The sequence below is a fragment of the Calypte anna genome, chromosome 4B (genome assembly GCF_003957555.1).
Source record: "Calypte anna isolate BGI_N300 chromosome 4B, bCalAnn1_v1.p, whole genome shotgun sequence".
Lineage (NCBI taxonomy): Eukaryota > Metazoa > Chordata > Aves > Apodiformes > Trochilidae > Calypte > Calypte anna.
In genome coordinates this window covers 21,778,881-21,806,829 of record NC_044249.1, presented here as the reverse complement: position 1 = coordinate 21,806,829, position 27,949 = coordinate 21,778,881, and the positions used below count along the sequence as shown (strand labels likewise).

Here is a 27,949-nt window from a genome sequence, read left to right as displayed (position 1 = left end):
ACGCCGGGGAGAGCCGGGGCATGGCCGGGCAGGACCCCCCCCCAGCCCCCAAACCCCCCCTTGCTTTTTGGGGGAGACGCATCTGCTTTTTAGGGATTTTACTGCTGGTCCCCGGCCGGGGGGGAGCTTCGGGAAGCAGAGGTAAGATGGGGATGTGTCTGGGGGGGGGGTGTGTGTGTGTGTCCCCCGTTCCTCCCCAACCCATCCCGGAGAGGGGGGGTTGGAGTAAGGATGAGGATTTTGGGGAAGGGGGGGGGGGGTTGGAGAATGGATGTGGATTCTGGGAAAGAAGGGGGGGAGCGCTCCTTCCCATCGCTCTGCTTGGGGGTCCCGAAATTCCCCCCCGGCAACCCTTGCCCCCCCCTCTCCTAATTCCTCCTCAAGGGGGGGGTTGGACTCTGTGATGCCTCTATATGGTCTGGTTGGGATGGGACCAGCAACCCCCCCCCCTCTGGGATGGATTCAGCTCCTCACCCCCTCTCCCCCCCCCCCCCAAAAAAAAAAAAAAAGGCAGGGCCCCCCCTCACCTCCTCATCCCCACTCGCACCCCCCCTTGGCTCCCCACAGCTGCGGGGTGGGGGGTGGCACCTCAGAGGGGACCTGGCAGTGGCTGCTGCGGGGTTTTGGGGTGAAACTTGGCTTTTTTTTTTCTCTTGAAATCCCCCCCCCAGCGCCCCAAGAGCTTTCTCTGGCTTTTCAACCAGGGGGGGGTTCCCCAGGTTGCTTTCTCCTCTCCATCCCCTGCTTCCTTCCCCGACCCCACCAAGCAGCCGGATCTGCCTCTTCTCCACCCAAAACCCCATTTCCATCTGCTTTTTTTTCGTTATTTATTTCTTTTTTTTTAACTTTCACGTTTCCCCGGCTTTCTCCAAGAAAAAAAACCCAAAACTTTTCCACCAACTCCACCAAAGCCCCCGCAGCTGGGAGAGGAACAAGGAGAAGGGGTGGTGGGAACCAGAAAAAAAAAAAAAAAAAAAAAAATCCTTCTGTTTGGATTGAGAGGAAAAGCAGCCGGGAAAGCTGCCCCGAGACAGCAAACTCTGGGAATGAGTGGGTTTTCCAGGGAAAAAAAACATACAAGAGGAAAAAAAAAAGAGGATGGGGTGGGAAACCCCCCCTGTGCTACTGCTGGGTTTCTTTGCCTTGGGTTTTTGAAGGCCCCGTCTCACCTCTGAGTTTCTGCTTCCCAGCAAAAGCCCCAATCCAACTGGGGAGAAGATTAATTATCAGAATTAAGCGGTTTTGTTGTTAATTTGTGTTTTTTTTCTTTTTTTACGACGTGGCCTAAAGCCCAGCCCAGTGCAAACCCGGCTGCCCCTGGCCTCCCAACACCCAGAAAATTAAAAAAAAAATAATAAAAAAAAGGTTTATTCCCTCCCTTTTTACCCAAACTAGAAAGCAGCAACCCCCAGCTCCCCTCACCCGCCACTCTTTTTTGCCCGTGCCTCAGTTTCCCCCGGGCAGCGTCAGCGGCGGATGGGGCTGAGGGATCCGCGGGATGCTTTGGGAGGAGGTGAGGAGGAGGCAGGAGGCTGGGCTGGGGCCAAGCGCTTATCGGGAGCTATTCCTGGAATCCGGTGCCACCGCTGGGAATGCCACCCGGCGCCGGGAGGGGCAGGGGGGGGTCCGGGTGGGGGTCAGGGTGGGGGTCCGGGTGGGCACCCCCAGCACCCACCCCCCTACACCTCGGGATGGAGCCGGGGATGCTCGGAGCGTTCGGATCCCCCCAAAGCAGCAGCGAAAGCTCCGAACCCCGAGAGGTACCGGGGGGGAGAGCTCAGCCCCGCTCCGCACCTGCGGGACGGGTTGTGTCTGGTTTGGGGTTTTGTGTTTTAATTTCAGGCTATTTTGTTGGGGTTTTAGGTTTTAATTTTCATTTTATATTTTCTGTTATACGTTTATGGTTTTATTTCGGTTTAATTCTGTTTCCTGTCTGGTTTATTTCCCATCCTTTTTATTTCCTATGCCTGTTGTTTCCTATCTTCTTTAGTTCGTGTTTTATTTAATTTGTTTCTTTATTTCAATTTTATTTTTTCTTTAGTTTAAATTTTATTTCATTTTAATTTAATTTCTACTTTATTTTTTATTTCATTTGTGTTTTGTTTTCTTTTTATCTTATTTTATTTTTTTCATTTTTGTTTTTAATTTTATATTTTTATTTTATTTATTTACATTTTTTATTTTAACTTAATTTCTCATTCCCTTATTTTTTTACTTTTTTATTATTTTCATCTTTCACCTTCCTTTTTTACATTTTTTACATTTTTTATTTTATTTTTTATTTTTATTTTTAATATATTTTTATTTTTATTTTTTTTATTTTTAATTTTTATTTTTAATTTATTTTTATTATTTTTTATTTTTTATTTTTATTTTTCGTTTTTTTTTTTTTTTCCCCACTGCCCACCCTGAAGCCCCCACCACCTCCCTACACCACAGCCCCAGTGTTCAGGGCACAAACCCCAAACTCTCTGGCCAAATCCCCCAGCCCAGCTCCTGCTTCTCCTGCTCTTCCTGGCACCCCCCGAGCTTCCACATCCCTGGGTGGGATTTTTTGGGGGCTTCTGCACCCGGGTGATGCCCCCCACGGCTTCTTCTCCACCGTGGGAGCTCCCCAGGGGTTTAGGTGACCCCATGGGGACATCTTTGGGGACATCATCCCCCAGCAACACCCCCAGCTCCTCCCATCCCTCTCGGGATGTTCCTGTGGGGTAATTCCTGCCCTTTAGGATCTGGAGGTCTCACCAGCTCTTCCCTTTTCCAGGTCCCCCATCCCATGGAGAGAAGGTGACCCCACAGTGGCTCCTCAGGGGCCGTCCCAGAAGAGCTGTCAGCCTGGAGGAGAAGGTAAGAGCAGGGATGGATCCTCAGCCCTTCACCACTGGGATGGATCCTGCTCCTGGAGGTCTTGGTGTTGGGATCCAGATGGAAAAGCTGGGTTCCCAGGTCCCCTGGAAGTGTGGGTGAAGTCCCAGGGTGTGGGAGGAAAGCAGGGGGAGGTGTGGGGCTGAGTATGGGGCTGGAGGGATGGGGCAAGAGGGACATGGGGAGGAGAGAGGAGCTGGAGGGAATTGATCAGGATTCCAGGTTGGAAAGAGCACTTGGAGGAGCCAAAGTGCAGCAGGAATGAAGAGTGATGCCCTTGGGAACTGGGTGGAGAAGAGGGAATCTCCCCAGGGCTGACCTGCTGACCCCATGGCATCCTCCCCCCCATCTCCAAATCCTTTGTGACATCCATGTGGTGACATCCAGGTGGTGACCCCAGCCTGGCTTGGGCATCAGTGCCAGGGGCTGGGAACCCCCCTGGGAGGGGGGGAGTGGATCAAGGGTTGGATGTGATGGTCTCAGCTCCTTTCCAACCCAAATGATTCTGGGGTTCTGGGGTCAACCCTCTCTGCCAGCTGCCCATGGGCTGCAGCAGCTGGTAGCCAACAGCTTGGTCCTTGTGGCCAACAGCTGGTTCTTGTAGCCAACAGCTGGTTCTTGTAGCCAACAGCTTGGTCCTTGTAGCCAACATCTGGTTCTTGTGGCCACATGTGGTTCTTGTAGCCAACATCTGGTTCTTGTAGCCAGCATCTGGTTCTTGTAGCCAACATTTTGGTCCTTGTAACCAGCAGCTTGGTCCTTGTAGTCAACAGGTTGGTCCTTGTAGCCAATAGCTTGGTTCTTGTAGCCAAGAGCTGGGAAGGTCTCAGGGGCTGTGGTCTCTTCCAGGGTGGATTGAATCACTCCCCAGCACAAGGAGCACTGATCTGGGTGTTTATGGGAATGTTTTGGGGCTGAGGAGGTTTGGCTGCTGGCTGGGATGTGACTTTCTGGGGTGACATCTCCCTTGACCAAGGGATGCTCTGAGGATGCAGCTTGGAAGCCCCTTGAGATGCCTCCAAGGTGACACCTCCTTGTTCCAGGCTGGAGACAGCCATGGGGAGGAGGAGGAGGAGTCAGCCCCACTTCCAAGCTGTCCTCCCTCCTCCCAGGAACAGGACAGTGCCTTTCCCTTGAGGATTTGGAGTTGTGGTTCTCCAGCAGCAAAAAAAAGCTCTCGTCTTGCTGGGGGTGTTGTGGTCAGCCTGCAGAAATGTCCCCTCCCTTCCCAGCAGCCCTGGGCTGTCTATGTTTAGGTTGGAGGACACTGGAGATGTGGGTTTATTTTTACCACCCTCCTGCCACCCCAAATCCTGCTGGGTGGCTGCAGATCACAGGGTGGAGGGGGGGCTCAGGGAGTCACCAAGGCTTGGGGGGCCACCAAGCGAGGACATGGGGGGGCTGGGCAGCTCCTGGAGTGTTTCCTGGCATCTTCTCTGTCTTCGTTGGCTAGAAAGAAGAGACAAGAGGAGGGGAGAGGGAGGGTGGTGACCACCAGGAGTTGGGGACATTTTGTTGGGGGGGGGGGGTAAGGATGGTGGCAACCAGACCAAGGGTGGGGTAGGGGTGAGGGGGCTCCTGGTGTGCATCCAGCCCCCCAGCCTGTCTCTTTCTGCCCTTCTGCTGCTGACATCTGTGGTTTGAGGATTGATTGTGTCTCCCTCGTGTCCTCCTGCCCTCCAGCCAAAATCCTGGAAATAAACAGAGCTTCCTGGTGGCCTCCAGCCTGCTGAGCTGGGCTGGGTTGGGTTGGGTTTTGTTTTGGGGGGTGAGAAACCCCCCACGAGGAGATGACATCCCAGGGTGTGGAATGATGGGTTCAAGCGTGGTGATGGGTTCAAGAGTGGTGACAGCCCCGGAGGCTCCTCCATCCCTTCCTTGGGAGCTGCTCCTCCATCCCTTCCCTGGGAACTGCTCCTCCATCTCTTCCTTGGGAGCTGCTCCTCCATCCTTTCCCTGGAGCTGCTCCATGGGTGGGATGCTGCTGGGTGGCCCCTGCCATGCTCCCAGGGGAGGTCATGGCACCTCCTGTCCCTTCTCCTCCCTGAGGAGTGAGGTGGAGCTGGTGGGAAGAGGAGGATGGAGGGGGTGGTGGTGGTGGCCCTGTGGTCCTCATCGTGTGGGGGCTGGCACGGTGCTGGGGGGGGGGTGTCCCCTGTTCCCCACCCCCCCTTCTTCACCCTCCTCTCTCCTATTGTTTGGGGCTCAGCTCCCTGCAGGCTCCCAGCACACATGGAACCCATTTAGAGAGGAGGTTGTGGGGACCCTGACTGCAAACAGCTCCTGCCTGGGTGCTGGGTTGGGGTCCTGGCCCCAGTGCTGCCAGCATCATCCTCATCCTCATCCTCATCCTCATCCTTCCACTCCTTCCCCTCCAAAGCTCTGGGCATGGGGCAGAGGTTGAGCATGGGCTGGTTGTGCCCAGCCTCCTGGTGTCCCACCAGGCTCCAGTCTGGAGTCTGAAGCTGACAAGGACACAGGTCTGGATTGGGTGTAAGGAAGGAATTTGTTGTTTGGAAGGTGCTGAGCCCCAGGGTGCCCCCAGAAGCTGTGGCTGCCCCATCCCTGGCAGGGTTGAAGGTTGGATGGGGCTTGGAGCACCCTGGGCTGGTGGGAGGTGTCTCTGCCCATGGCAGGGGGTTGGGATGGGATGGGATGGAATGGGTTTGGGATGGGATGGTTTTGAAGGTCCCTTCCAACCCAAACTGTTTTATGATTTACTCCATGCCAAGGGCTGAGGAACAGCCAGGCAGAGGAGCCCTTCCAGCTCTCTCCTGGCACCCTGTCCCCATGTGGGAATTTGGCTTGGACACCAAGGGCCCATCCTTCCCCCCACACCAGGATCATCTGCTGGATCCAGGAGCATCCATCGTGTCCCTGGCCTGGAGGTGGGACATGGCTGTCCCCTTCATCCTTGGAGCATCTCCAGCCATGGTTGGGATGTGATACCCTCTCCCTCCCCTGTCCCTGTCCCTGGGGAGTGTCACATCCATGTGGGATGCATCCACAACTCTGCTCCAGGGGGAGGAAGGGAGGAGAAGGTGGGATCTGGGGGGGGCTGCAGGTGCTGAGGACAGGGAAGCAAACCCTGACACTGTCCCTGAGCCAAGTGTCCTTCAAAAAAACCCCCAAGCTCCAGGAATGGGATTGTCCTGGCTCCTCCAGAGCTGGCAGCCCCTGGGATGCTTCTCCAAGGAGCAGCTTGGGGAAGAAACTTGTCCTGGAGGTCTTGGTTCCCCAGCCTGGGGGGGATGGCCCCAAGCCTTGCTTTTCAAACCCCAGCTCTGCTGCTGGGATCCAATCCTTATTTCTCCCTTTTTCTCCTTATTTCTCCTTATTTCTCCTGAGGAGGACCTGGCTGGGCCATGATGTTCCAGCTGCAAAACCCATCAGCAAATCCCCTCTGGAGGAGCAGCTCCTGGTGACCCTCATCCCCCTCTCTTCCTCCTGGACATCCAGGCTGGAGTGAGGAAATCAGGGCCAGTGGGACCTTGGCCCAGCAGCTGTTGGGCTGGGATTTGGAGGTGGCTTTTGGGGGATTAACTGGGGTCTGAACCAGTGATTTCTGAAGGAGCTCAATGCTCCCTCAGCCTTCTCCTGGACCTGCCCATCTCCTGCAGGGAAGCAGGAGCATCTCAGCAAGGGTGGAGGAACAAAGATCATCTTTCCTCTCAAAGAGCAACCCTTGGCCTCAGCTCCTCTCCAAACATCCCTGTGGTTTTCCTGAGCAGCAGATTTGAGAAAGAAAATAGAGTTGAGCTTGGCCCCACTGGGTCCTCTGGGCTGGGTCCCTGCCAGGGTAGATTCATCCCAGCTGTTTTGGGCTTTTTGGTGTTTTTTTTTTTTTTTTTTTTTTTTTTTTGCCTCTCCCAGCCCAGCCCCTGGTGGGATTGGCTTTGCTGAGATGTTCTGGAGAGGAGCCATCACCTCCACATCCAGCCAGGGCTGAGGGAAAGTGCTTCCTCCAGCTTCTGGCAGGGATGGGCACATCCTTTGTGTTTGTGGTCACTGGAGAAAGGAGATGGAGGAGGTGCTGGAGCCTGGGAAGCTGCTGGAGCTCAGGAATAGGCTGGGACATGAGACTCTGATGGAAGGTGCTGCAGTTAGAAGGATGCTGGAGCTTGGGATGATGGTGAAGCTTGAGATGATGGTGGAGCTTGGGATGATGGTGGAGCTTGGGATGATGGTGGAGCTTGGGATGATGCTGGAACCCAGGAGGATGCTGGAGCTTGGGATGCTTCTGGATCCTGGGAAGATGCTGATCCGTGCTGACCACATCTTGGCGGGCAGCTCCTGGGGCCCCAACCTCCTGCCAACTCAAGGCATAATTATCAGTGTTTAATTAATGCTAAAAACCTTTTCTGGCCTTGGCCTTGGGTCATTTGGCTCCTGCCTGGCCCTGGGGGTGCTCCCACCCTCCTTCTCCTTCATCTTGCTCCTTATTTCTCCAGGGCCTGACTTGGTTTCCACCTATCCCAGCTAAAACCAGGATCCCCACGTGCTCTCAGGGTGGGGGGGAAACTGAGGCACAGGGGAGGGGAGAGCACCCCCGGGCAGAGGTGGGACCTGGATCCCATTGGCAGAGGTTTCTTTTCCAGCCTTGGGGAAGGGGATGGTGGTTGGATGGGGAACTGGGAATGCTGGGACCCCCTCCCCCCCTTCCCACACACACCCAACCCGTGTCCCTTTAAGACTGCAGCTGGGAAAAAAAGAGCATTTTGCCAGGAAAGGCCCTGGAGTCAAGGAGAGGAGTAATTGCTGGGGAATTCAAACCCGGGAAGGAGCCGGCAGGGACTTGGCCAGGAGGAGGAGGAGGAGGAGGAGAGGGGCTGCGGGGAGCAGAGGGTGTTTGGGAGATCAGAGAAGGGGAGAAAGGGGCTTGGGAAATTAAAAAAAAAAGGGAGAGGAGGAGGAGGGGAATGAGGAGTGGGGGGTTGGGAGGGCAAGAAGGGAAATGGCAAGAAAACCCTACAGCCCATGTTTGGCCAGGGAGTGATGTTTGGATAAGATCATGTTCTAAAAATACAGCCCTGTTCCCACCAGCACTGAAGCAGGGGAGCCCTCTGCCCCCCCCCCCCCACATCTCACAGGGCAGGAGCAGGGACAGTGGTGGCCTTGGCCCTGCTGAGGGGACTGCTGGGGTTGGGGGGTGGTGGTGACAGAGCTGTGGGTTTGGCTTTGCTCTGGGGTTGTTGTGGTTTTTCTTTTTTCTTTTTCTTTTTTTTTTTTTTTTTTTTTGTTGTTTTTATTTAAGTGCAGTGTCTGGTCTCCTTTTTTGGAGCTGGGAAGGCAGCTCTTGGCCAGCTCTGCTCCATCACCGTGGCCTCGTGGTGCCTCAGGCTGGGGGTAACCAACACCTCCCCATCACCAGAAAGAGGATGATGATGGTGGAGCTTGGGGTGATGGTGGAATCCTTGGGGCCAGCAGCATCCCTGTGGCCACTTGGAGCTGGTTAATGGGGTCCCTCCATCCCTGGAGCTCCATTTGGGGGGGAGCTGCAGGAAGCAGAAATCCTGGGAGCACAAACCCCACCCTGCACCCCAAAATGCTTTATCCTGGGATGTCACCCCTTAAAAAAACCATACTGGTCCCCAGGAAGGCTGAGCAACCCTGGAGCAAAGCAGGCTGGAGGTCCCCATCCATCCCTAGTGCCCAAACCTTGCTGCCCATGTCCGTAGGGATCAGAGGGCACAGCAGGATTTGGCCTTTTTTTTTTTCTTTTTTTTTTTTTTATTTTCCCTTTTCATCCTGATCTGGGAATCACCCAACTTCCCCCCCTGTCCTGTAACCAACTGCAGAACCCCGTGATGCTCAGAGCAGCCCAAAGCCAGAGCTTGCTGGGGATGGTTCCTTCCTCTCCCTTTTTGCCTCCAGAGCTGGGAAAAAAAAAAACCAACCCAAAAACCTCTCCAGAGCTGTCAAAACTTCTGGAGCTCATGGCAGGGGTGCTGGGACCCGAGGACAGATCCCAAGCAAGAGCTGGCATCCCACCAGGCTCCCAGCATCCCTGAGGGATTTGGAGGGACCGGGAGATGGAGAGCGAGCTCCGGGGCCGGGATTTTAGTGTCCCCACCCCGCTGGAGGTGGGGAAAGGATGTGTGGGGGTGGAGATCGTGTATCCCGTCCTCCAAAAGGAGGGAATGAGTAAAACCAGCATCGTGCTGAGGAAGCTGAGTCAGGCCATCGCTTCCTCTCGCTGCGTTTTTCTCGGGTGGTTGCTGTGGGTTTCCGTGGGGTGCAGCCGGGTGCTGACCCCCCCACGGAGCTGGCACTGCAGGACCTGGCTGAGGAGCTCGGGTGGGATGGAGCTGAGGGGGAGCAGAGCACCTGGAGGTCCCTTTGGGGATGCTCGGGGTGGTTCTGATCCTGGGGCTCATCCTGGCTGCTGCCTGGAAGAGTTTCGGGGAGGGGGAATGTCCTGGAACCCCAGATTGCTTTGGGTTGGAGGGGACCTTAAAGATCCCTACACCAGGGTGCTCCAAGCCCCATCCAACCTTCAACACTGCCAGGGATGGGGCAGCCACAGCTTCTGGGGGCACCCTGGGGCTCAGCACCCTCACCCCAATGAGTTTCTCCCTAAGATTTCATCTCCATCTCCCCTCTTGCAGCTGGAAACCCTTCCCCCTCATCCCATCCCTCCAGTCCCTTGTCCCAAGTCCCTCCCCAGCTTTTCTGGAGCCCCTTCAGGCTCTGGAAGGTGCTCTAAGGTCTCCCTGGATCCTTCTCATCTCCAGGCTGAACACCCCCAACTCTCCCCCTGGCTCCAGAGCTGCTCCAGCCCTCCCAGCACCTCCATGGCCTCCTCTCTCCACCAGCTCCATGTCCTTCTGGTGCTGGGGACCCCAGAAGTGGATCCAGGGGGAGCAGAGGGGGACAATCCCTCCCTGTCCCTGCTGCTGACACTGCTGGGATGCAGCCCAGGACAGGGGTGGTTTCTGGGCTGGCTCAGGTCCTACAACACCACAGGCTGAGTGTCCCAAGCTTTCTCTTTTCTCTCCTCACCCATCCTTTGCTTCCTCCCCAGGTGCCAGCACCTGCCCAGGCAAAGGTGGCCGTGATGGCTGAGGGCAGGGAGCTCATCCTGGTGCTGGAGAAGAACCAGTAAGTGTGGTGGTTGGACTGGGGAGGGGGGTGCTGGGTGTCCCTGGCATGGTCCCACCTGGAATGGCAGCATCCTGGCCTCCCTGGCCTGGCTCTCCTGACCACAAAGGAAGGGACAGCCCCAGTGTGGCTTCCTGCTGGCTGTCACCCCTGTGACATTTTGGGCTGAAATGCTCCATTTTCCACTGCCCACACCCATGTTGTGCAAGAAAGAGCCTGGGCCTGATGCCCAGCACAGGTGAAGGTGGTTTGGGGGTGCTTAGGGGATGGGGATGGGGCTCAGCAGGATGGGGACCTTTTGGGATGTCACCTTGGGGGTATCTCATGGGGGTGGGAGGATGCTGATTGCTGGCAGAGATTTGGAAAGCTCTGCTGCTCTGTTCTTGGGGCTGGCAGCCTGGCACTGGTCCTGGGTGACCTTGCCTTGCTTGACCCTTTCTGTACTCCTTCTTTGGGATGCTGGTGCCAACACTCCTCCTGCAGCCCCTCTCCCCATCTCCTGCCTCACTTTCCTTGCCCCCATCCCCAAGACCCTGTGGCATTTGTCCCTTTTTTAGGTTTTGGGTCCCTCCTGGTGCCAGGTGGAGCTGATCTCTGGGGGATGAGTTTCTGCTCCCTTCCTACCAGTGGTGGGAGGCAGTGGCCTGGCAGAACCTTCCTCTTGGTTCTTTTTGGGTACAAAATTTGATTTCCAAGCCCTGGAGCTGTGGTGCTGAGGGCCATGGGGTAGTGTTGGGTTGATGGTTGGACTCGATGACCCCAAAGATCTTTTCTGACCCAAAGGATTCCCTGTGACTGTGACTCAGGTCCCCTCTGGCCATGGCCAGGCTGGGGGGGACCAGGGCTGGTGACCCCACTACCTCTGCCCTTCCTCAACCTTTGCAAAGGGGGTGGGGGGCTCCCCTCTGCAAGTCTGCAGATCCTTGAGGTGTCCCCATGCCAGGACCCCCATCCCAGCTTGGGGTTCCTCACCCTTTTTTTCCCCCAACTCCTCTCCCACAGGCTACTGGCACCGGGCTACACCGAGACTCATTACAGCACCCATGGACACCCCATCACCCTCACCCCCAACCACACGGTGGGTGCTGGGGGGGGTGGGGGGGTGTAGATCCCCATTTATTTTTTTTTTTGGGTTCTCTCACCTCTTGGGATGCCTGGGGATAGGGGGTGGGGGGTTCAGATTGGGTGTTGGGCAGCATCCCTGGTGCCTGTGGTGTCAGGAATGCAGCAGCTCGTGGCTCTTGGAGCTCTTGGCACCTCAGGAGATAAACACAGGCAGCCCTTAGCCTCCCCCGTGTCCCCCCCCTTCCTCCACCAGCCCTTTGTCACCCTTCCAACACGACAAGCCTGGCTGTGTCCCTGGATGAACCTCCTGAGCCAGAGACCTCCTGGCTCCATCCATCCCTCCTGCTCATCCCTCGCCTGGGAAATGAAAAACTGGGGGGGTTTGGGGTGTGTTTTTTTTTCTTTTTTTTGTGTGTGGGGGGAAGCTCAGCCCTGTGTGGTGTCTTCTCATGGAGGTCTCTGGTGTCTCTTTCCCAGGACCACTGCTACTACCACGGGCACGTCCAGGGCTATGGTGGCTCCTGGGTTGTCCTCAGCACCTGCTCAGGAATACGGTATGGAGATGGGGGGGGGGGGCCTGGCTGCCCCTTTCTCTCTGTAGGAACCACTTCTGGGGGGTTTGGGGGGCTTTCTGACGAGGCCATGGAGTGATAGGACAAGGGGAGGTGGCTTTAAACTAAAAGGGGAGAATTAGGTTAGAGCTTAGGAAGAAATTGTTTGGGGTGAGGGTGCTGAGCCCCAGGGTGCCCCCAGAAGCTGTGGCTGCCCCATCCCTGGCAGTGTTGAAGGTTGGATGGGGCTTGGAGCACCCTGGGCTGGGGGAGGTGTCCCTGACCATGGCAGGGGGGTGGAATGTGTGATCTTTAAAGTCCCTTCCAACCCAAACCAGTCTGGGATTCTGTGACTCTCTGGAGCAGCCCTGATGGTTCTCTAAGCCCAGCTCTGGCTGTTTCATGGGGCTGATCTTTCACTGCTCCTCTTCTCCTATCCCTCACCCTAATCTGGGGGTGGGCAGGGTGGGGAGGGGCCATTGCTTTGTGCTGCCTTCAAAGGAATTCATCTCAGGAGGAGGTGAGAGCCCTTCCCCTGAGCTGAGCTTCACCCCATGGCACCCAGCAGCTCCCAGCCCAGGGCTGTGTGGTGTCACCTACAGAGGCTTCAGGGGTCTCTGAGCTTTTAGGGCTCATGGGGACACCCACCCCTTGTCTCTGCTCCCCCTTTGTCTCTGGGTGTTGCCCAAGCTGAGGTGCAGTGAGTCTGTGGGACCTCAAGCCCCTCAGGAGCCCTTGTGGGGGTTTTCTTCTTTGTTGCCAGGGGCCTGATAGTGCTGAGCACCAACACCAGCTACTACCTGAACCCCCTGGAGACCCCCGAGCTGGGCCACCACCACCTCATCCACCGAGCTGAGCACTTGCCCATCCGGGCTGGGACCTGTGGCCACGGTGATGGGCTGGGGACCACCATTGCTGCCATCACTCAGCTCTTCAGGCCACTGCCCCACCGGGTACATCCATCCCTTGAGGAGCACCAAAGCTGCCCAGGACTGTGGGTTCCCCACTCCTCCTCTCCTCTGAACCTTCCTCTCTGTCTTGCAGAAGAAAAGAGATGCCTGGAGGACAATGAAGTACATGGAGCTTTTCATCGTTGCTGATCACACCTTGGTGAGCTCTGGGGGGGGGAAAGGGGCGAAGGAACCTGGTGCTCTGCTGAAAAATTGAGAGCCCTCTCTGTCTCCTTCCCTTCTCCTGGATCTTCCCTCCTTGTTCAGTCTGGAGGAGGCTCAGGGGAGACCTCATCACTCCCTACATCTCCCTGAAAGGAGGTTGGAGTCAGGGGGGTTCAGGCTCTGCTCCCTGGCAGCTCCCAGTAAGATGAGGGCATGGGCTTAAAGTTTAGGAGGTTTAGGCTGCATATTAGGAAAAAAATCTTTCCAGAGAGGGTGATGGGAATGGGCTGCCCAGGGAGGGGGTGGATTCTCCATCCCTGGGGGTTTTTAAGAAGAGACTGAATGTGGCACTGAGTGCCATGGGCTGGGAACCACAGTGGTAATGGATCAAGGGTTGGAGTTGCTGATCCCAGAGGTCCTTTCCAGCCTGGCTGATGATTCTGTGATTCTCTGGTGCCCCTTCCCTGCAGTACAGGAACCAGAACCTCGACCTGGGCCACACCAAGCAGCGCATCGTGGAGATCGCCAACTACGTGGACAAGGTAATGGGATGGACATTGCTGAGAGGGGACCCTCTGACCACCTCCATCCTTTCCAGTCTATGGGAAAGCACCTCAGCTTCTAGGCCAGCTTGTGGTGGCCCTCAGGGATCGTCCCTGTGTCACCAGGGGGAGGAATTCAGCGGGCAGATGGTGGGAAATGCTTTGTTCCCTTGGAGCTGCAGCAATGGAGCACATGGTGGCTGTGGTGTTGGGGCTCAGTGGTGGCATCCTTGAAGCAAGGATCCTTGAAGACATGTGTGGGTGTTGTCAGCTGATGGATGGCATCATCCTGCCACCCTGAGTGTCTCCTGTGCCCACACCTGTGCCTGGAGGGTTCAGACTTGGAGATGGTTCTGGGACAAGTCTGTCCTTGAGTCACCCAGTGGAGGTGAAGCATGGAGACCCATCAGCTGAAAGGCAGTGGCAGAGGTGGAGGATGTGCAGCAAATTGCAGTCCCTGTCCCCTCCATCCCTGTGCCCTCCTTTCCCATCCCTTCCATCTCCATCCCCTCCATCCCTGTCCCCTCCATCCCTTCCATCCCTTTCATCCCCATCCCCTCCAACCCCATCTCCTCCATTTCCTCCGTCCCCATCCCCTCCATCCCTGTCCCCTCCACCCCCTCCATCCCTGTCCCCTCCATCCCCTCCATCCCTGTCCCCTCTCCCTGCAGTTTTACAGGTCCCTGAATATCAAGGTGGCCCTGATTGGCCTGGAGGTGTGGACAAAGAGGGACCAGTGTGCTGTCACCAGTGATGCCAATGCCACCCTCTGGTCCTTCCTGCAGTGGAAGAAGGGGCTGAGGTCCCGCAGGAAGCACGACAATGCCCAGCTGCTGACGTGAGCACCCCCATGGACACAGGGATGCTGGGGCAGGGGGTCCCAGCCCAGCCTGGGGTCTCCAAACCACCCTTGGGGTGCTGACTGCACCCCCCTTCTCCTTTCTGGCAGAGGAAGAACCTTCAGGGGGACAACCATTGGCATGGCCCCGCTGGAGGGATGTGCAGTTTGGATAACTCCGGGGTGTCAGCGTGGTAAGAAGGGTCAGGAAGGTCCTGCTGCTTCTCTCCTGGGCTGAGGACCCCAGCACCACCCTTGACTTCTTGGGTTCTTCGCCAAGGTTTGTGGACCAGCTATCCCAGTTGGTTCCTGGGATGCAGCCTGAGAGCAACCAGTGATGGATCAGCAAGGCCCCAAGGCCTCTTGGGGTGTTGGCCCAGCAGAGGAAGGGGGGGAAAGAGCTGGTTGCCAGCTCTCCCACCCATGGGGACCCTCAGGATCTCCTGGGTTTTCCTTCAGGCCCCGTCTTGCTCCCTGCTTGTGCCCTCTGGTTTTGTAGGGTCACCTCCATCCCAGGTGACTCTTTTCCTCCTCCTGGCAGGGTAATGGTGGCCTTGGGGACCCGTGGTACCCAGGCAGTGGTGGTGTGCACCTTTCCAATCCAGTTTTGGGATGCACCTTCAATTCCCCAAGATTTCAGCAGTTGGCTCCATCAAAAGCTCTTCCCACAATCCCCTTTTAGGAGACCAAACCCATGAATCCTCACCCTCCCTCCTCCCACGGGATCAGTGCAATGCCCAGGGATGTTGTGGGCCCTTCCATCCTGGGATCCCCCTTCCCACCTCTCCTGGCTGCTGTGACAATGCATCCCCCCATCCCTCTGCAGACCACTCGGAGGAGCCCCTTGGAGCAGCAGCCTACCATGGCCCGACGAGATCGGGCCACAACTTTGGGACTGAAGCCATGAATCCACAGAGATCTGTGTGGGAGTGCCACCCCGGAGCAGGAGTGTTGTGTCATGGCAGCAGCCAACCTGGGTTAAGGGTGACTGGGGATGGGATGTGCCCTGGAAACCTCCCAGGAGGTTGTTAGTCGGGTGCCTGGGAAAGTGGGAGATGGGTCCTGTCCTGGCAAGGCAGTGCTGAGGGGGGGGATGTGGCTGCTTGTCCTCCTTCCCATTTGACCTGCAACATCCCAGTTTCCTGTAGTGTGGACATCCCAGGAGCAGGCAGGGCTGTTGGTCACCAAGGAGGGGGAGCGATGGGCAGGAGCTCCATCCCAAAAGATCCAGGGATGGGAGCAAATGGATGTTGTCTGGAGAGTGCTTTATCATAGGATCAAAGAATTGTAGAATGCTTTGGCTTGGGAAGGAAAATATCCCCAGTGGTCCATTCCCACCTCTCCTGCATGGGGCATCCCACCTCCACCAGCCCAGGGTGCTCCAAGCCCATCCAACCTTCAACACTGCCAGGGATGGGGCAGCCACAGCTTCTGGGGGCACCCTGGGGCTCAGCACCCTCACCCCAAAGAATTTCTTCCTAAGATCTCACCTCAATCTCCCATTTTGCAGCTGGAAACCCTTCCCCCTCATCCCATCCTTCCAGGCCCTTGTCCCAGGTCCCTCCCCAGCTTTCCTGCAGCCCCTTCAGGCACTGGAAGGTGCTCTGAGGTCTCCCTGGATCCTTCTCATCTCCAGGCTGAACACCCCCAACTCTCCCCCTGGCTCCAGAGCTGCTCCAAACCTCCCCCATTTTTCTTGGCCACCTCTGGACTCCCCCCCCTCTCCCTCTTGGGGCCATCAGACCCCAGCACCAACTCCGTGGGGTTTAATTCCTGCCTTGGTGGGCAGTGGTGAGAAAAACCTTGCCAGGATGAGGCTGTTGTGCATCTCTTTACTTATTTACAGGAAGAACTCTGACTATTTAACTCTCCCCCCACCCCACCCGGGCTGGATGTGCTGCTGTGAAACCTCAGCAGATGCTCCTGCTTCCTCTTGAAGGCAAACCTCTCCAAACTACCACCTTCCTTCTCCTTTTTGCTGAAATATTTTCCATTCCTGGGCAAGAAACTTTATTTTTTTTTTTCTTTTGACCCCCCCCCCAAGATGTACCCTTATCTACCAACCTTCTGGGTCTCTTTATTTGCTCTCCCTCCCACGTGGACTTGCAGCTTTCTCTCCAGCTCAAGAACATTTCCCTCCTCCCCAAGAATTCAAAATATCTTTCAAAAAAAAACCCCCTTTTTCTGTCTTCTCAGAAATGAGGTGTCCTCACAGGAAATAAAATCAATTTGGTTTTTAACCATAGGAGGAAGTGAAACCAGGGCTGAAGCAGAGAGGGGTGCACAGCTCTTGCCCTCTGCTTCCTCCTTCTCCTTCAATATGTGACACAAAACCCCAGAAATTTGAGCAAAATTACAGAAAAACCACACTTAGAGCTTCACCAGGAGGTCACTGTGCTTCTTCCTCTCCTTACAAATAACAGAAATGACCTTAAACATAGAAGGCTCTGGAATTTTAAATTATTTTTTTTTTTTGGCCATTCAGGCCTTGTGAATCATTAAATATGGGGCTTTTTTTGTGGGGTTTTTTTTTCTTCCCTCCACCGTTTTTCTTTTAATTATTTTTGGTGGTTTTTCTCCACTTTTCTTTCCTTTTCTCTTGTTTGTGCTCCTTTTCTCCTCTTTCCTCACTTAGAGGACTTCTCACCACCTCAGCCTCAGAGGTGTTTGGGGTGTTTCCCATCAGCAGTCACCTCCTGAGCACATCCTGAGCAGATAGGGCACTGCAGGGCTGGAGACCTGGTGGGGTCAAGAGGAGGTTTGTGGTGTCCCAGGGGACATGAGGCACAGAGGTGACATCTGCACCAGCATCAAACTGGCAGGGCTTGCAGGCACGGGTGCTCCAAGGGCTCTGAGGTCAACACCATGGGGGGGTCTTCAGTCTCCTGCTGGAGGGTTGATGCTCTTGGGTGGAGTTGAGCATCTCTGCTTGTCCACCCCATTCTGGAAAATCATGGAATGGTGTTTTGGGACATCCTTCCCTCTCCTCACCAAGATTTTTGGGCTGCTCTTCCTTGGGGTGGGAGATGTTGGTGGTTTTGATGCATCTGGCTGGTGGTGGCTCCTGCTCTTGGAAGGGTTTGTGCCACTTTGCCCGTGTCCTTATTTCCCAGCTCTGACTGTGGTTTCCCACCTTCTCCTGGTCCTGGTTGTCCTGGTTCCACCCCTCCCCATCTGTCCCCCTGAGCAGACACCCTTCCCTCGCGTCTTCAGCTCCTGCAGCAAGAGGGCAACTGGAAGGAATTACTTCCAGAAGGGAGGTGGGATGTGTCTCTTCAACCTGCCGGACACCAAGGACCTGGTGGTGGGACAGGAAATGTGGCAATGGCTTTCTGGAGGAAGGAGAAGACTGTGACTGTGGGGAGGTGGAGGTAAGGGGTTGCTTTTTCACCCCCACTCCCAAGAGGTTTCTGCAGCTCAGCTGCTGGGGGACAGGATGGGGACCATGGGGAAAGGTCTCTTTCCCAGTCCCACTTCCCTAAATCCATGTAGTCACAGAACCACTGGTTTGGGTTGGAAGGGACCTGAAAGGTCATCCAGGCAAGGGCATCACACCTCCCACCAGCCCAGGGTGCTCCAAGCCCCATCCAACCTTCAACACTGCCAGGGATGGGGCAGCCACAGCTTCTGGGGGCAGCCTGGGGCTCAGCACCCTCACCCCAAACAATTTCTCCCCCAGATCTCCTCTCCATCTCCCCTCTTGCATCTGGAAACCCTTCCCCCTCATCCCATCCTTCAAGGCCCTTGTCCCAAGTCCCTCCCCAGCTTTCCTGGAGCCCCTTCAGGCACTGGAAGGTGCTCTAAGGTGTCCCCATTGGATTCTTCTCATCCCCAGGCTGAGCAGCCCCAACTCTCAGCCTGGTTCCCCCCCTCCTCCATGCCTGTACCACTCCATGCCCTTATATAAAAAAAATTCCATCCCCAGAACCTCCTCTGGGCCTGGATTTTTTTTTTTTTTGGACTTTGCTTTAGAGTCCTCATGGTCTCCCTCATCCCTCCCCATGCCTCAGTTTCCCCCTTGACAAAACAAGGAGAGCAATGGTGTGATGGGTGGAAAAGGGGCTGGGGGGGCAGCAATGAGTCTGGGATGGGCTCACTGACCATCTTCTTCTTCTTCTTTCTTCTTCTTCTTCTTCTCCTCCTCCCCACACAGGAGTGCACCAACCCCTGCTGCAATGCACACAACTGCACCTTGAAGCTGGGGGCCCAATGTGCCCATGGTGACTGCTGCCAGAACTGCAAGGTAAGGTCCCTACTCTGTCCCCCACCCACCCACCCACTCACCCGTGGGCTGAGCAGACAGACACAGCCCCCCCAGCTCCAGGGCTGCATTTCCATGAGGTCAAAGCCCCAAGGAGGAGGGATTGTGCCTCACCCAGTGGAGTCTCTGCTGGCTGCTTCATGGCTGGGCTCCAGCATTATTCCTTGGCAACCCCATAAAATCCTCCAGGAGACACCAGAGATGGTTTCTGTCTGCCCCAGGAGGCAGCAGCAGGTTTGTTCCCTTTGGCTGAGTGCTGATGTTTCTCTCTCCTCCTGTGACAGCTGAAGGTGGCAGGGACGATGTGCAGGGAAGCAGCAGGATCCTGTGACCTCCCTGAATACTGCACGGGGACCTCACCTTACTGCCCAGCCAATGTCTACCTGCTGGATGGCTCCTCCTGTGCCTATGGAGAGGCTTACTGCAAGGATGGCATGTGCATGACCCATCAGCAGCAGTGTGTCCAGCTCTGGGGACCAGGTCAGTCCCACCACTGCCTCCTGGGACACCTCCTGGGACACCTCTGTGTTGGGTCCCAGTGCTGTGGTTGGATGTGTGAGGAGGAGCTGAGGGAGCTGGGGGTGATGAGCCTGGAGAAAAGGAGATGAAGGGGAGAGCTTCTGGCTCTCTGCAGCCTCAGTGTCTCAGGCCCTGTGGCTTGTCCTTATCACACAACCACACACTGCTCCACTGCAATTCACCACGGGAAGTTCCTCTTTGAGCTGCTTTCAGTAGAGACCCTAAGAAGTTGATAGGAAGAGCCTGGCTGGCTTTCTGGTGACCTTTAAAAAGAATATGATGGGATTTCACTGTCAAAAAAGTTGTCCTGGCTGGAGGTGAGCCAGGGGCAGGGAGGTTCCATCAAATAAATGCAAAAAAGGGGATTGCTGAGAGCCTGGAGAGAGCTGGTGGGGACCCAGAGCTTTAGCACAGTTCTCCTCTTCTGCTCCTGGCACCCATGGAGCTGAGCTTGGAGAGGGAAATCCCAGGATTTAGGACAGCACCATGATGTTGAGGAGCAGCTGAGGGAGCTGAGGGGTTGATCCTGGAAAAGGAGACCAAGGGGAGAGCTTCTGGCTCTCTGCAACCCCCTGAGAGGAGGTTGGAGCCACGGGGGGTTGGGATCTGCTCCTAAGGAACAAGGGATGGGACAAGAGGAACTTTTGGCCTCAAGTTGTGCCAGGGGAGGTTTAGGTTGGAGCTTGGGAATAATTTCTTCTTGGAAACTGCCCAGGGCAGGGCTGGAGTCCCCATCATCCCTGGAGGGGTTTCAGAGCCCTGGGGATGTGGTGCTGGGTTAATGGTTGGATTTGATCCTCTTAAAGATCATCTCCATCCAAAACAATTCTGTGATGCTGGGGTATGTGGTGGTTCCTCCACGAGCATCCAGCCCCTCGTTTGGGTATTTTTCTCCCTGCTGGCTGCTTTCCCCATCCCACGTGGGACTTTTCCTCCCTCCCTCCTTCCCTCCAGGTGCCTGGCCAGCCCCAGATGCCTGTTTCCAGGATGTGAACATGGCTGGCAACACCTATGGCAACTGTGGCAAGGACAGCCAAGGGCGCTACGTGAAATGTGACAAGAGGTGGGTGCAGCACTGGCACCCATGGGTGCCCCAGCCCCCTGTGATGGGACAGACAGGATTGTACCCCACCCCCTTGTCAACACCCCTTGGGCCAGCTCTGTTTGGACCTTAGGAAGCCATCAGGTCCTTCCTGGGCTCAGTCCCCATCACTAAGGGAAGGTTGTCCCACCCTGCATCATCTCCCAACCCAGCCTGAAGGGAAAATCAAAGCCAGCATCAGCAGCAGATGCTTTTTTGGGAGTGTGTCCCCTCCAGGATTCCCAGTTAGACCAGGGAAGGTAGAGGAACCCTCATTACCACCTCACTCTCCTGCCCATGATGGATCTGAGCCCTTTCTGAACCTCCCCCATCCCAACCACCCACAGCCCCCAGTTCAGAGGCTGGTGACCCAGCGGGGCAGGAATGGTGTGGAGGTGGTTGGTACCCACATCTCCTTCCCTCACCTCTGCTGTGGCCTTGCTCCCAGGGATGCCCTGTGTGGGAAGATCCAGTGCCAGAGCTCAGCCAAGAAGCCCCAAGGGACCAACACGGTCTCCATCGACACCACCATCCGCTTCAACGGGCGGGAGGTGAAGTGCAGGGGCACCTACATGTACACGGCCAAGGATGATGAGGATGACCTCTCTGACCCCGGGCTGGTGATGACAGGCACCAAATGTGGAGATGGGATGGTGAGTAGCAGTTCCTTGGGCTGAGTTCTCCTCCAGGACTTCTCCTCCTTGGCTCTTCTCAGCATCGCAGCCCCGCGAGGCGATGCGGTTCCTCCCCGCTTGCCCTGGTGCCATCTCAGCTGGGGCACTTTGAGGCATTCCCAGATAATTTCCTGACATTTCCACACACCAGATGCTTGTGTGCAGGCCACACATCTTTCTCTCCTTGTCCTCTGTGCTTCTTTCCTGATTTAACATGTAGCAGAGCAACCCCAACAAGAGGTGCATGCCCTGGGATTTGATGGATGAGTTTTCTTCCTATGAATAATTCCTATGTCAGGAATGAAGTCAACAGATCCAACCTGCTCACTGGTCATTAGGTTTTTAGTTGTGACACTTTCATCCCACTTTGGGGCTGGAAAGCCAAAATGCCAACGTGTTCATGAGAGAAGATTCAAACCCCAGTGCTGTGGGGTTGGGCTGATGCCTGCTTTTTGGGGCCATCTGGGAAATGTCTTCTCCAGGTGGGATGTCAGGAGAAAAGGAGTGGGAATGGTGGTGTCTGGTGTCTGCTGAACCCTCCTGGATCAGGCAATAGCAAAAGTTTCCTGGGTTGTGCTGGAAGTTGGAGTGAAATCCATCGACCTGAACCCACAGGATGCAACCACCCGGCGTTTTCCAACCAGCAACATCCTCCTGGAAAACTCCCATCTGTGGAGCCAGAAAAATCCTGTCCATCCTCCCCCACCTCGGTTCTGTCTCTAACCTCAGTTTCTTTGCTCTCTCCCAGGTCTGCAAGGATCGTCGGTGCCAGAATGCCTCCCTTTTTGAGCTGGAAAAATGTGTGTCCCAGTGCCACGGCCATGGGGTGAGTTGCTGCAGGTTCCTGAGATGATTCCAAAGGTGTCTCCCCCAGGGATGAGCCTTGGAAACCCTCTGGGCATCTGGTTTCCATAAAGCTCAGGTGCTGTGGGGGAGCTGGGATCTTTGCTTGCCCGTGTCCAAGTTAGAGGGAGAAGATGATGAGGGATGTGGGGACCATCTGCAAAAGTTGGACCAGGGTCCAGTTTGAGCTCAGAGCAGGTGCCTGTTCCCCCTGAGAGCAAACCAAGAGTCTGAAACACAACTGGGGTTGCACAAAGGCAGGGCAGGAGTTCAACAAATAGAAAGAACCATCCTGGTCCAAAGCTGAAAGGCTGCAAAGATTTGCAGAACCCAGGTCAGGTAAGGCCACGAGAGTTCTGGGGTTAAGCAAGAACCCAAAGGGCAGATGTTTCACAAACCTCTGGCCTCATGCAGAGCATAAAGCATCAGGTTTGTCTGGCCAAGTGGTGTGAGGACTGAGGAGGAAAGATACCTGCAAGGAATAAAAGAGTCAGCAAGAAAATATATCTGGGCACTGCAGCCACAGTTTGAGGGCAACACAGACAAGGTCCAAGTGGTGTTTGGGGACAAATGTTTTAGCAGGGACTGTTGTGACAGGACAAGGGGTGATGGTTTTAAACTAAAGAGATGAGGTTTGAACTCTGTATAAGAAGATATTTTTTACAGTGAGGGTGGTGAAACCCTGGCTCAGGCTGCCCAGAGAGGTGGGAGATGCCCCATCCCTGGGAACATTCCAGGTGAGGTTGGATGGGGCTCTGAGCAACCTCACCTGGATCAAGATGTCCCTGCTGGCTGCAGGTGACTTTTAAAGGTCCCTTCCAACCCCAACTTCTCTGTGATTCTCCATTCAAAGGGTGGATATTGGCAGGGGTTAAGCTCCTCCAGCTTTGGCTCCTGCCCTTGGCCATCTGCTCTCCTCCCCTCCATACAGACTGCTCTTTCCACACATCCCTCCTGGTCTCCATCCCTTTTTTTCCCTCTCTGCAGGTCTGCAACAGCAACAAGAACTGTCACTGTGATGCTGGCTGGGCTCCCCCCTACTGTGAGAAGCCAGGCTTGGGTGGCAGCGTGGACAGTGGCCCCGTGCAGCGTGACAGTGAGTCCCAACTTGTCACCCAGTGCCTGGAGATGCTGCTGGGGCTGGAGCAATGCCATGAGGGCAGGAGATGGGGCAAGGAAGCTGTTGGCAGCTCTGTTCCCAGATGTGCTGGCTCCTGGTTGCTTGGTGGCCACTCATTTTAACCAGGGGCCACCAGATGGTTCCAGTCCCTGACTGGGGATGTGGGCAGCAGTGGTGGCTCTAGAATGGGTGGGCAGGAATGGGCAGATGGGGCTGACATTTCCATCAAGGGAAGCCAGAGGCTCCAGACTCCTCTTTGTGCTTTCCCTGCCAGATCACGAGGCCATCGTGGTGACCCTGCTGCTCATCTTCCTCCTCTTCCTCCCGGCCCTGATGATGGGCACCTACTACTGGTACCGTAGGGAGAACTCTCTGCTCAATAAATGGATAAAGGAGATGAGGAGGAGAAGCCAGGAGACCTATAGGTGAGTGGTGGGACCTAAATCCCTTCTCTCTTAAAGTTTTAGTAGGACTCTGAAACCTTTTCTCAGCACTGGCAGCATCCAGCTTGGTAGGACTGGCTGGGAGGGAGCTGGTGATGCACAGGGACTGTTTGAAACTGGTAGGAGACCTGGTTGAGGTATGAAGACCTCTCTCCTGGGACAGTCTGAGGCTCTCAGCTCTCATCTGAGCAGAGGACAGGGATGGTCTGTTGGACAGGACAACCCCTGGGAGTGCTGATGGAGGTGGCCTGGTACTGAGGAACTTTCTCAGCATCTGCTCCAAGCAGGCTGCAAGAGCTGGCAGGGCCCTCAAGTAACACTGAACTTAGATGTTCTCATTATTTCCCCTCCCTGTACATGTACAGACACCCTGCAATCATTGGAGCAAAAAAAACCAAACCCCAAACCCAGACCCAACCAACCTCCCTCATGACCCTCGTTATCTCAGGCCAGACCTGTCAGCCCTGCTCCCCCAGCACTGGGAGATGCTTTGGTACTGATCTCGTGGAAACAGGATCTGGCTGAGGTACAAAAATGGTTGCTTGCCTTGTTTTCCCACCCCTGATTTGTCTTTGTCACCCCAGGAACAAAACCATCAGTCGGAAGTCACCTGGTGGCCATCCCAAAGCTGCTTTCACCTTGAGGAACATCTCCACCTCCAGCCACACGAATAAAGTAAGTAATAACTCTCCTTCCAGGTTTTTTTGGGGTTTTTTTTCCCCTCCTTGGGACCTGGGGGTGATCACATCTCCCTCTAGCAACTGGGCAAGCAACCAGTACCCCTTGCTGGTTTGGTGTTGTGTCTCCACTGTGTAGCAGAACACATCCCTCCTAAAAGTGACTCTGTTGAGCTCTGCTTGCTCAAAAGGACCCCAGTGAGTGCCAGGAACCCCCATCCCTGTCCCATCCCCATGGCAAAGCTCAGGCAGGGGTTCTGCAGTCCCACTCTTGGTGTCTGGGGAGGTGGATGCTTCTGCTGCTGGTTGTGTCAGCTCTTGGGATGAGCTGGAGGGAGAAGGGATGGTGACTCCATCTCCATAATTCAGGAAGTCTGGGATGGATTCATCAGAGCTGACCCCCTCTTTGTCCAGATCTCCTGAGCCCCAGCACCTTCCTCATCCCTGTGTGCTCTCATATGGTTAATGAGGAGAAAATGTTGAGCTTAAGGGTGGGATGGGAAAGTTGAATAAATACCCAGTGCAACTCCCCAGCACCAATACCTTGAGGAGACATCACCCAGCTCTAAACCCACCTTAGGATTTTCTCCTTCTCTGCTTTTCTCATTCCTGCAGGCAGCACGGGCTGGGTTCCCCACCAAACCCAGCACCCACCATCCTGGCTCCCAGCCTGTCAACATTGTCCACCCTCTTCGCCCTGCTCCCCACTCCATCCCTCCACGTCCCAGAGACCCAAAACCTGCCAGGCCACCTCCTCCTCTCAGCAAATCACCCATGGTGCCCACCAAAACCATCGTCTCTCAGGCCAAGCTGCCTCCTCCAAAGAAACCTCTTCCCTGCAGCCCCGTGAGGACCCCACTGGTGAGCTCCATGGGGTGGTTGTGCTTCCCTGACTCCTAGAAATTCCCTGGGTTTTGGCAGCCTGTGGATCTTGGGGGTTGGGCACTGTTAAGGAGCTCTCGTGTCACCCTAAGAGGTGAATCTCTTGCTATGGTGAAGAAAGCTCATTAGGGAATGAGAATGTGGTTCAGGTTTTGGTGTTGCCTCCTTTGGAGCATCTCAGCTCTGCAGCTTGAGGGGAAGGGTTTGCAGGAGGTCATTGGGTGCTCCTCTAAAGGTGTTGTCTCACCCCACACACTTTGTGATCCCAGGTTGTCCCAAAGCATCAACCTCCTCGTCGGCCACTGCCTGGAAGTCCTCTCCTGGCCAAGCAGTTGCCTCCTGCACATGGACAGACCCTGCTGGTCATGGTCCCTCCTACCAACTTCAAGGCATCGAGCAGAAGTGCCATGAGCCACCCCACAAGGCCCTTAAAGTAAGCTGAGAGAAGAGTTGAGCTGCTGCCCACCAGTGCTGGGGTCCTGCAGGGTCTTGTGGGTCACGTCTGGGTGGGACATCTCAAATCTCACAACCTCCTGGTGTCTTCACCATAACTGGGGTTCTCCTGATGAAGGTGCTCTGGGCAGGAGAAATGCTCTGGGTTTTGTGGGTCTGTACTTGGCTTACCAAGGAGCTTGGAGCCCTCCAGGCTGGAGGCAACTGGTCTGTAGGGTATGGGGCATCTGGGGGCAGCAGAAAGAGGTAGAAAGGGAAATTAGGAGATGTCCCAAATCCTGCTATCTGCAGAGCAACCCTAACCAAAGTGTTTGTCCAGGCTGCCCATGAACAGCCCTGTGTCTTGCATGGGGCAGGGGGTCCTGCCCACCAGACCAAGGCACCACTGGGGGTCTGAGCTCTTCCCCCACCTGGCAGGAGCCCACAGGGTTTGGCCAAAGTTGGTGACCAAGGTTGGGACTTCAGGTCTGATGGGGTCCTGATGGTGGATCTTTGGTGGGTGACCATATCCTGAGCATGGAGGAGGCTGTTGGGGACAGCAGAGGGAAGGGATGGACACTGATGTTCTGTTTCATCTTCCCTCCCTACAGACCGATGCCACCTCAAAGGTGAGTCACAGACACCATGGGGAGAAGGTCTTGGCTACTTGTGGGGTGATGCTTTTTGGTTAAGCACTGGGCTGGGACCCAGGAGAATGAGGTTTAAATGTTCCCCTTTCCCAGAGGCTCTGAGATAAGCAGGATGTAGCTCTTGGGTACCCAAGAGGCATTGGACACCCTTGTCCAAGGGAATGAAGGACATGGACTGTCCAGTTTGGAGCCAGGAGATTCCATCCAAGACCTTTACAATCTCACCACTACTCTCAGCTCTTCCTGTACTGCTGAATCCTCTGGGGATTGGTCAGTGGAGCCTCAGGAGGCCACACTTCCATCTGCTCCTCCCAGCCAGGCTTGGGAGAGAAGGCACCCTCATGGACTGAGGTTGGACCTCAGCCCCAGACAGTCTGCTCTGCTTGTTATTGCTTTGAACCTCTTGGACCATTTGAGGTTCCTGTGTCTGTGTAGTTCCCACCACAAGGAGGCTGAATATGCCCCCAGATTTCTCAGTGTCAGTCAATCCTTAGAGCTCATCTCTTCTAGCAGACAAGACAGGTCCTTCTGTGGTCCCAAAAGGTTTTGGCACACCCCACCAGCAAAACCTGGCTCCTTCCCCAAGCAGTGTGGGTTTCTCTTTGCTGTCCTTCAGCAGAAGTCCTTGCCCATCCTCTTTGGAAACGGTGCCCATGGCAGAAAGTGTTGAGAGGCACTTGTGCCAGGGAGCAGGGAGCATCCCCATGTCCTGCTCTGGATCCTTTCCTTGACACCACCACCCACATGGCAGGAGAAGGCCAGGGAACTGTTGTTTTTCCTGGTGAAAGATTTCCTGGATTCCCAGGTTTCATATTGGCTTGGTTGACCTGGTGATGGCTCTTGGGAGAGCACAAAGCATCTCAGCTGCTCTTGGGAAGCCAGGAGCAGCAACCCCTTGAGGGACATCACTCCCAGACCTGGTGGGCTCCATGCTTACCCTGCTGCTCACTGCTTTGGGGGACCCTCAGGGTTTTGAGGGTACACTGGAGGAAAACACCTCCAAGTGATATAATTTGGACACAGGTGACCAGGACAGTCCCAGCAGCTGGTCTGTGGAAGGATGGTTGTGGTGGGTGCTTGGTCTCTGCACATGAATGAGTTTTCCCCTTTCTCTCCTCACTTCAGGCCTGTCCCAGCCATCAAAGTCCAATCAACCTCCTTCCCTTTGAAGAAGTGACAGACCAAGGACACCCTAATCCATCCTTCCTGAGCTGGCTCTCCTGATTTGCACTGCTGCTGGCCACAGGGGACTTGTATTCCTCTCTTGTTTGATGTCTCTTTTGATACCAGAGGACTATTTTTATAAGACAAGAATTATGTATTCAGCACAAAAGAAAAAAACCCAAACAACCAATACTGTAGTGGGAGTGGGGAGGAGAGGGGAAACTGGTACCATGACATGGTGGTGGGGTTACCATGATGGGGCCTCCTGGCATCACTTCCTGGCCAATTTATCTCCCAGCTTTAGGTTTTTCTTGACATTGCACATGGGCTGGGTTGACTTGGGTTCATCCAACACTGATGGAAGCTGCTGCTGCTGACAGTGGCAGCCAAAGCCATGTAATATCCTTCTAGCTACCTCCTCCTTCTCCTCCAGGCTTGGTGACAATCCCCACCACCACCACCACTCACTGCCACCTGTGCTCAGTGTCTCCAGGGAGACATTTGCCCTCACAGAAAACTGGTTTCCAGTTTGGACTCTGCCACCTGGTACTGGGATGTTTTTCCACGAAGGATCCAAGTTCTCAGGTTCCTCCTGCCTGATTGCACAAAGAAACCCCCAAATCGGTGACAATCCTGGGGCCAGACCTGGAAGGAGGAGAAGCTGCCTGGGGAATGGTTGAAGATCTGCAGTACTGGTGGGAACTGGTTACCAGGGTGCTTTCCTGGGGCTCAGGAGCCCTCCCTACCCCTGGCTTGTTCCCTGCTCCTGGGACAAGCCCAGCAGTGGCTCTGTGAGCTGCCACCACTGCTGCCCAAAGAGGGAAGGAGCCACAAGCCAGGCACAGGACCTCCTGCCTGTGGCATTGGCTTGCCCAAAGACCTTGGCCAGAGGCCAAAGGCGTTGCATTTCTCTGTGCCTCAGTTTCCCCCAACCCCCATCTGAAAAAAAAAAAAAAAAAAAAGAGGGGGGGGAAGGGGGAGCTTATACCTACCTCACAGGGGTGTTGTGAGGTTTTACAAAGTGATGTTTTGAAAGGGCTTTTACAATCCTCAGCTGAATGGTGCTGTTGACCTGCACAGTACTACACTTTCCTGTGACTTGACACGTGGCTCTGTCAGGGTCTGA

At 55.2% G+C, this 27,949-nt stretch overlaps 1 protein-coding gene across 1 annotated transcript; it reads left to right on the top strand.

Annotated features, from left to right (window-relative positions):
* The first annotated feature begins 20 nt into the window (after window positions 1-20).
* ADAM33 (ADAM metallopeptidase domain 33) lies at window positions 21-27,949 on the top strand. Its single transcript, XM_030450915.1, is given in 26 exon segments — window positions 21-141; window positions 2,765-2,847; window positions 9,890-9,966; window positions 10,969-11,044; window positions 11,509-11,585; window positions 12,346-12,535; window positions 12,627-12,692; window positions 13,168-13,239; window positions 13,911-14,077; window positions 14,189-14,271; window positions 14,904-14,989; window positions 14,991-15,054; window positions 17,191-17,387; window positions 17,389-17,448; window positions 18,231-18,320; window positions 18,623-18,818; window positions 19,812-19,920; window positions 20,387-20,591; window positions 21,361-21,438; window positions 22,443-22,551; window positions 22,850-23,000; window positions 23,603-23,693; window positions 24,311-24,556; window positions 24,847-25,010; window positions 25,621-25,638; window positions 26,785-27,949. Coding segments are annotated over 26 exon segments (2,928 nt in total). The 3' UTR covers window positions 26,837-27,949.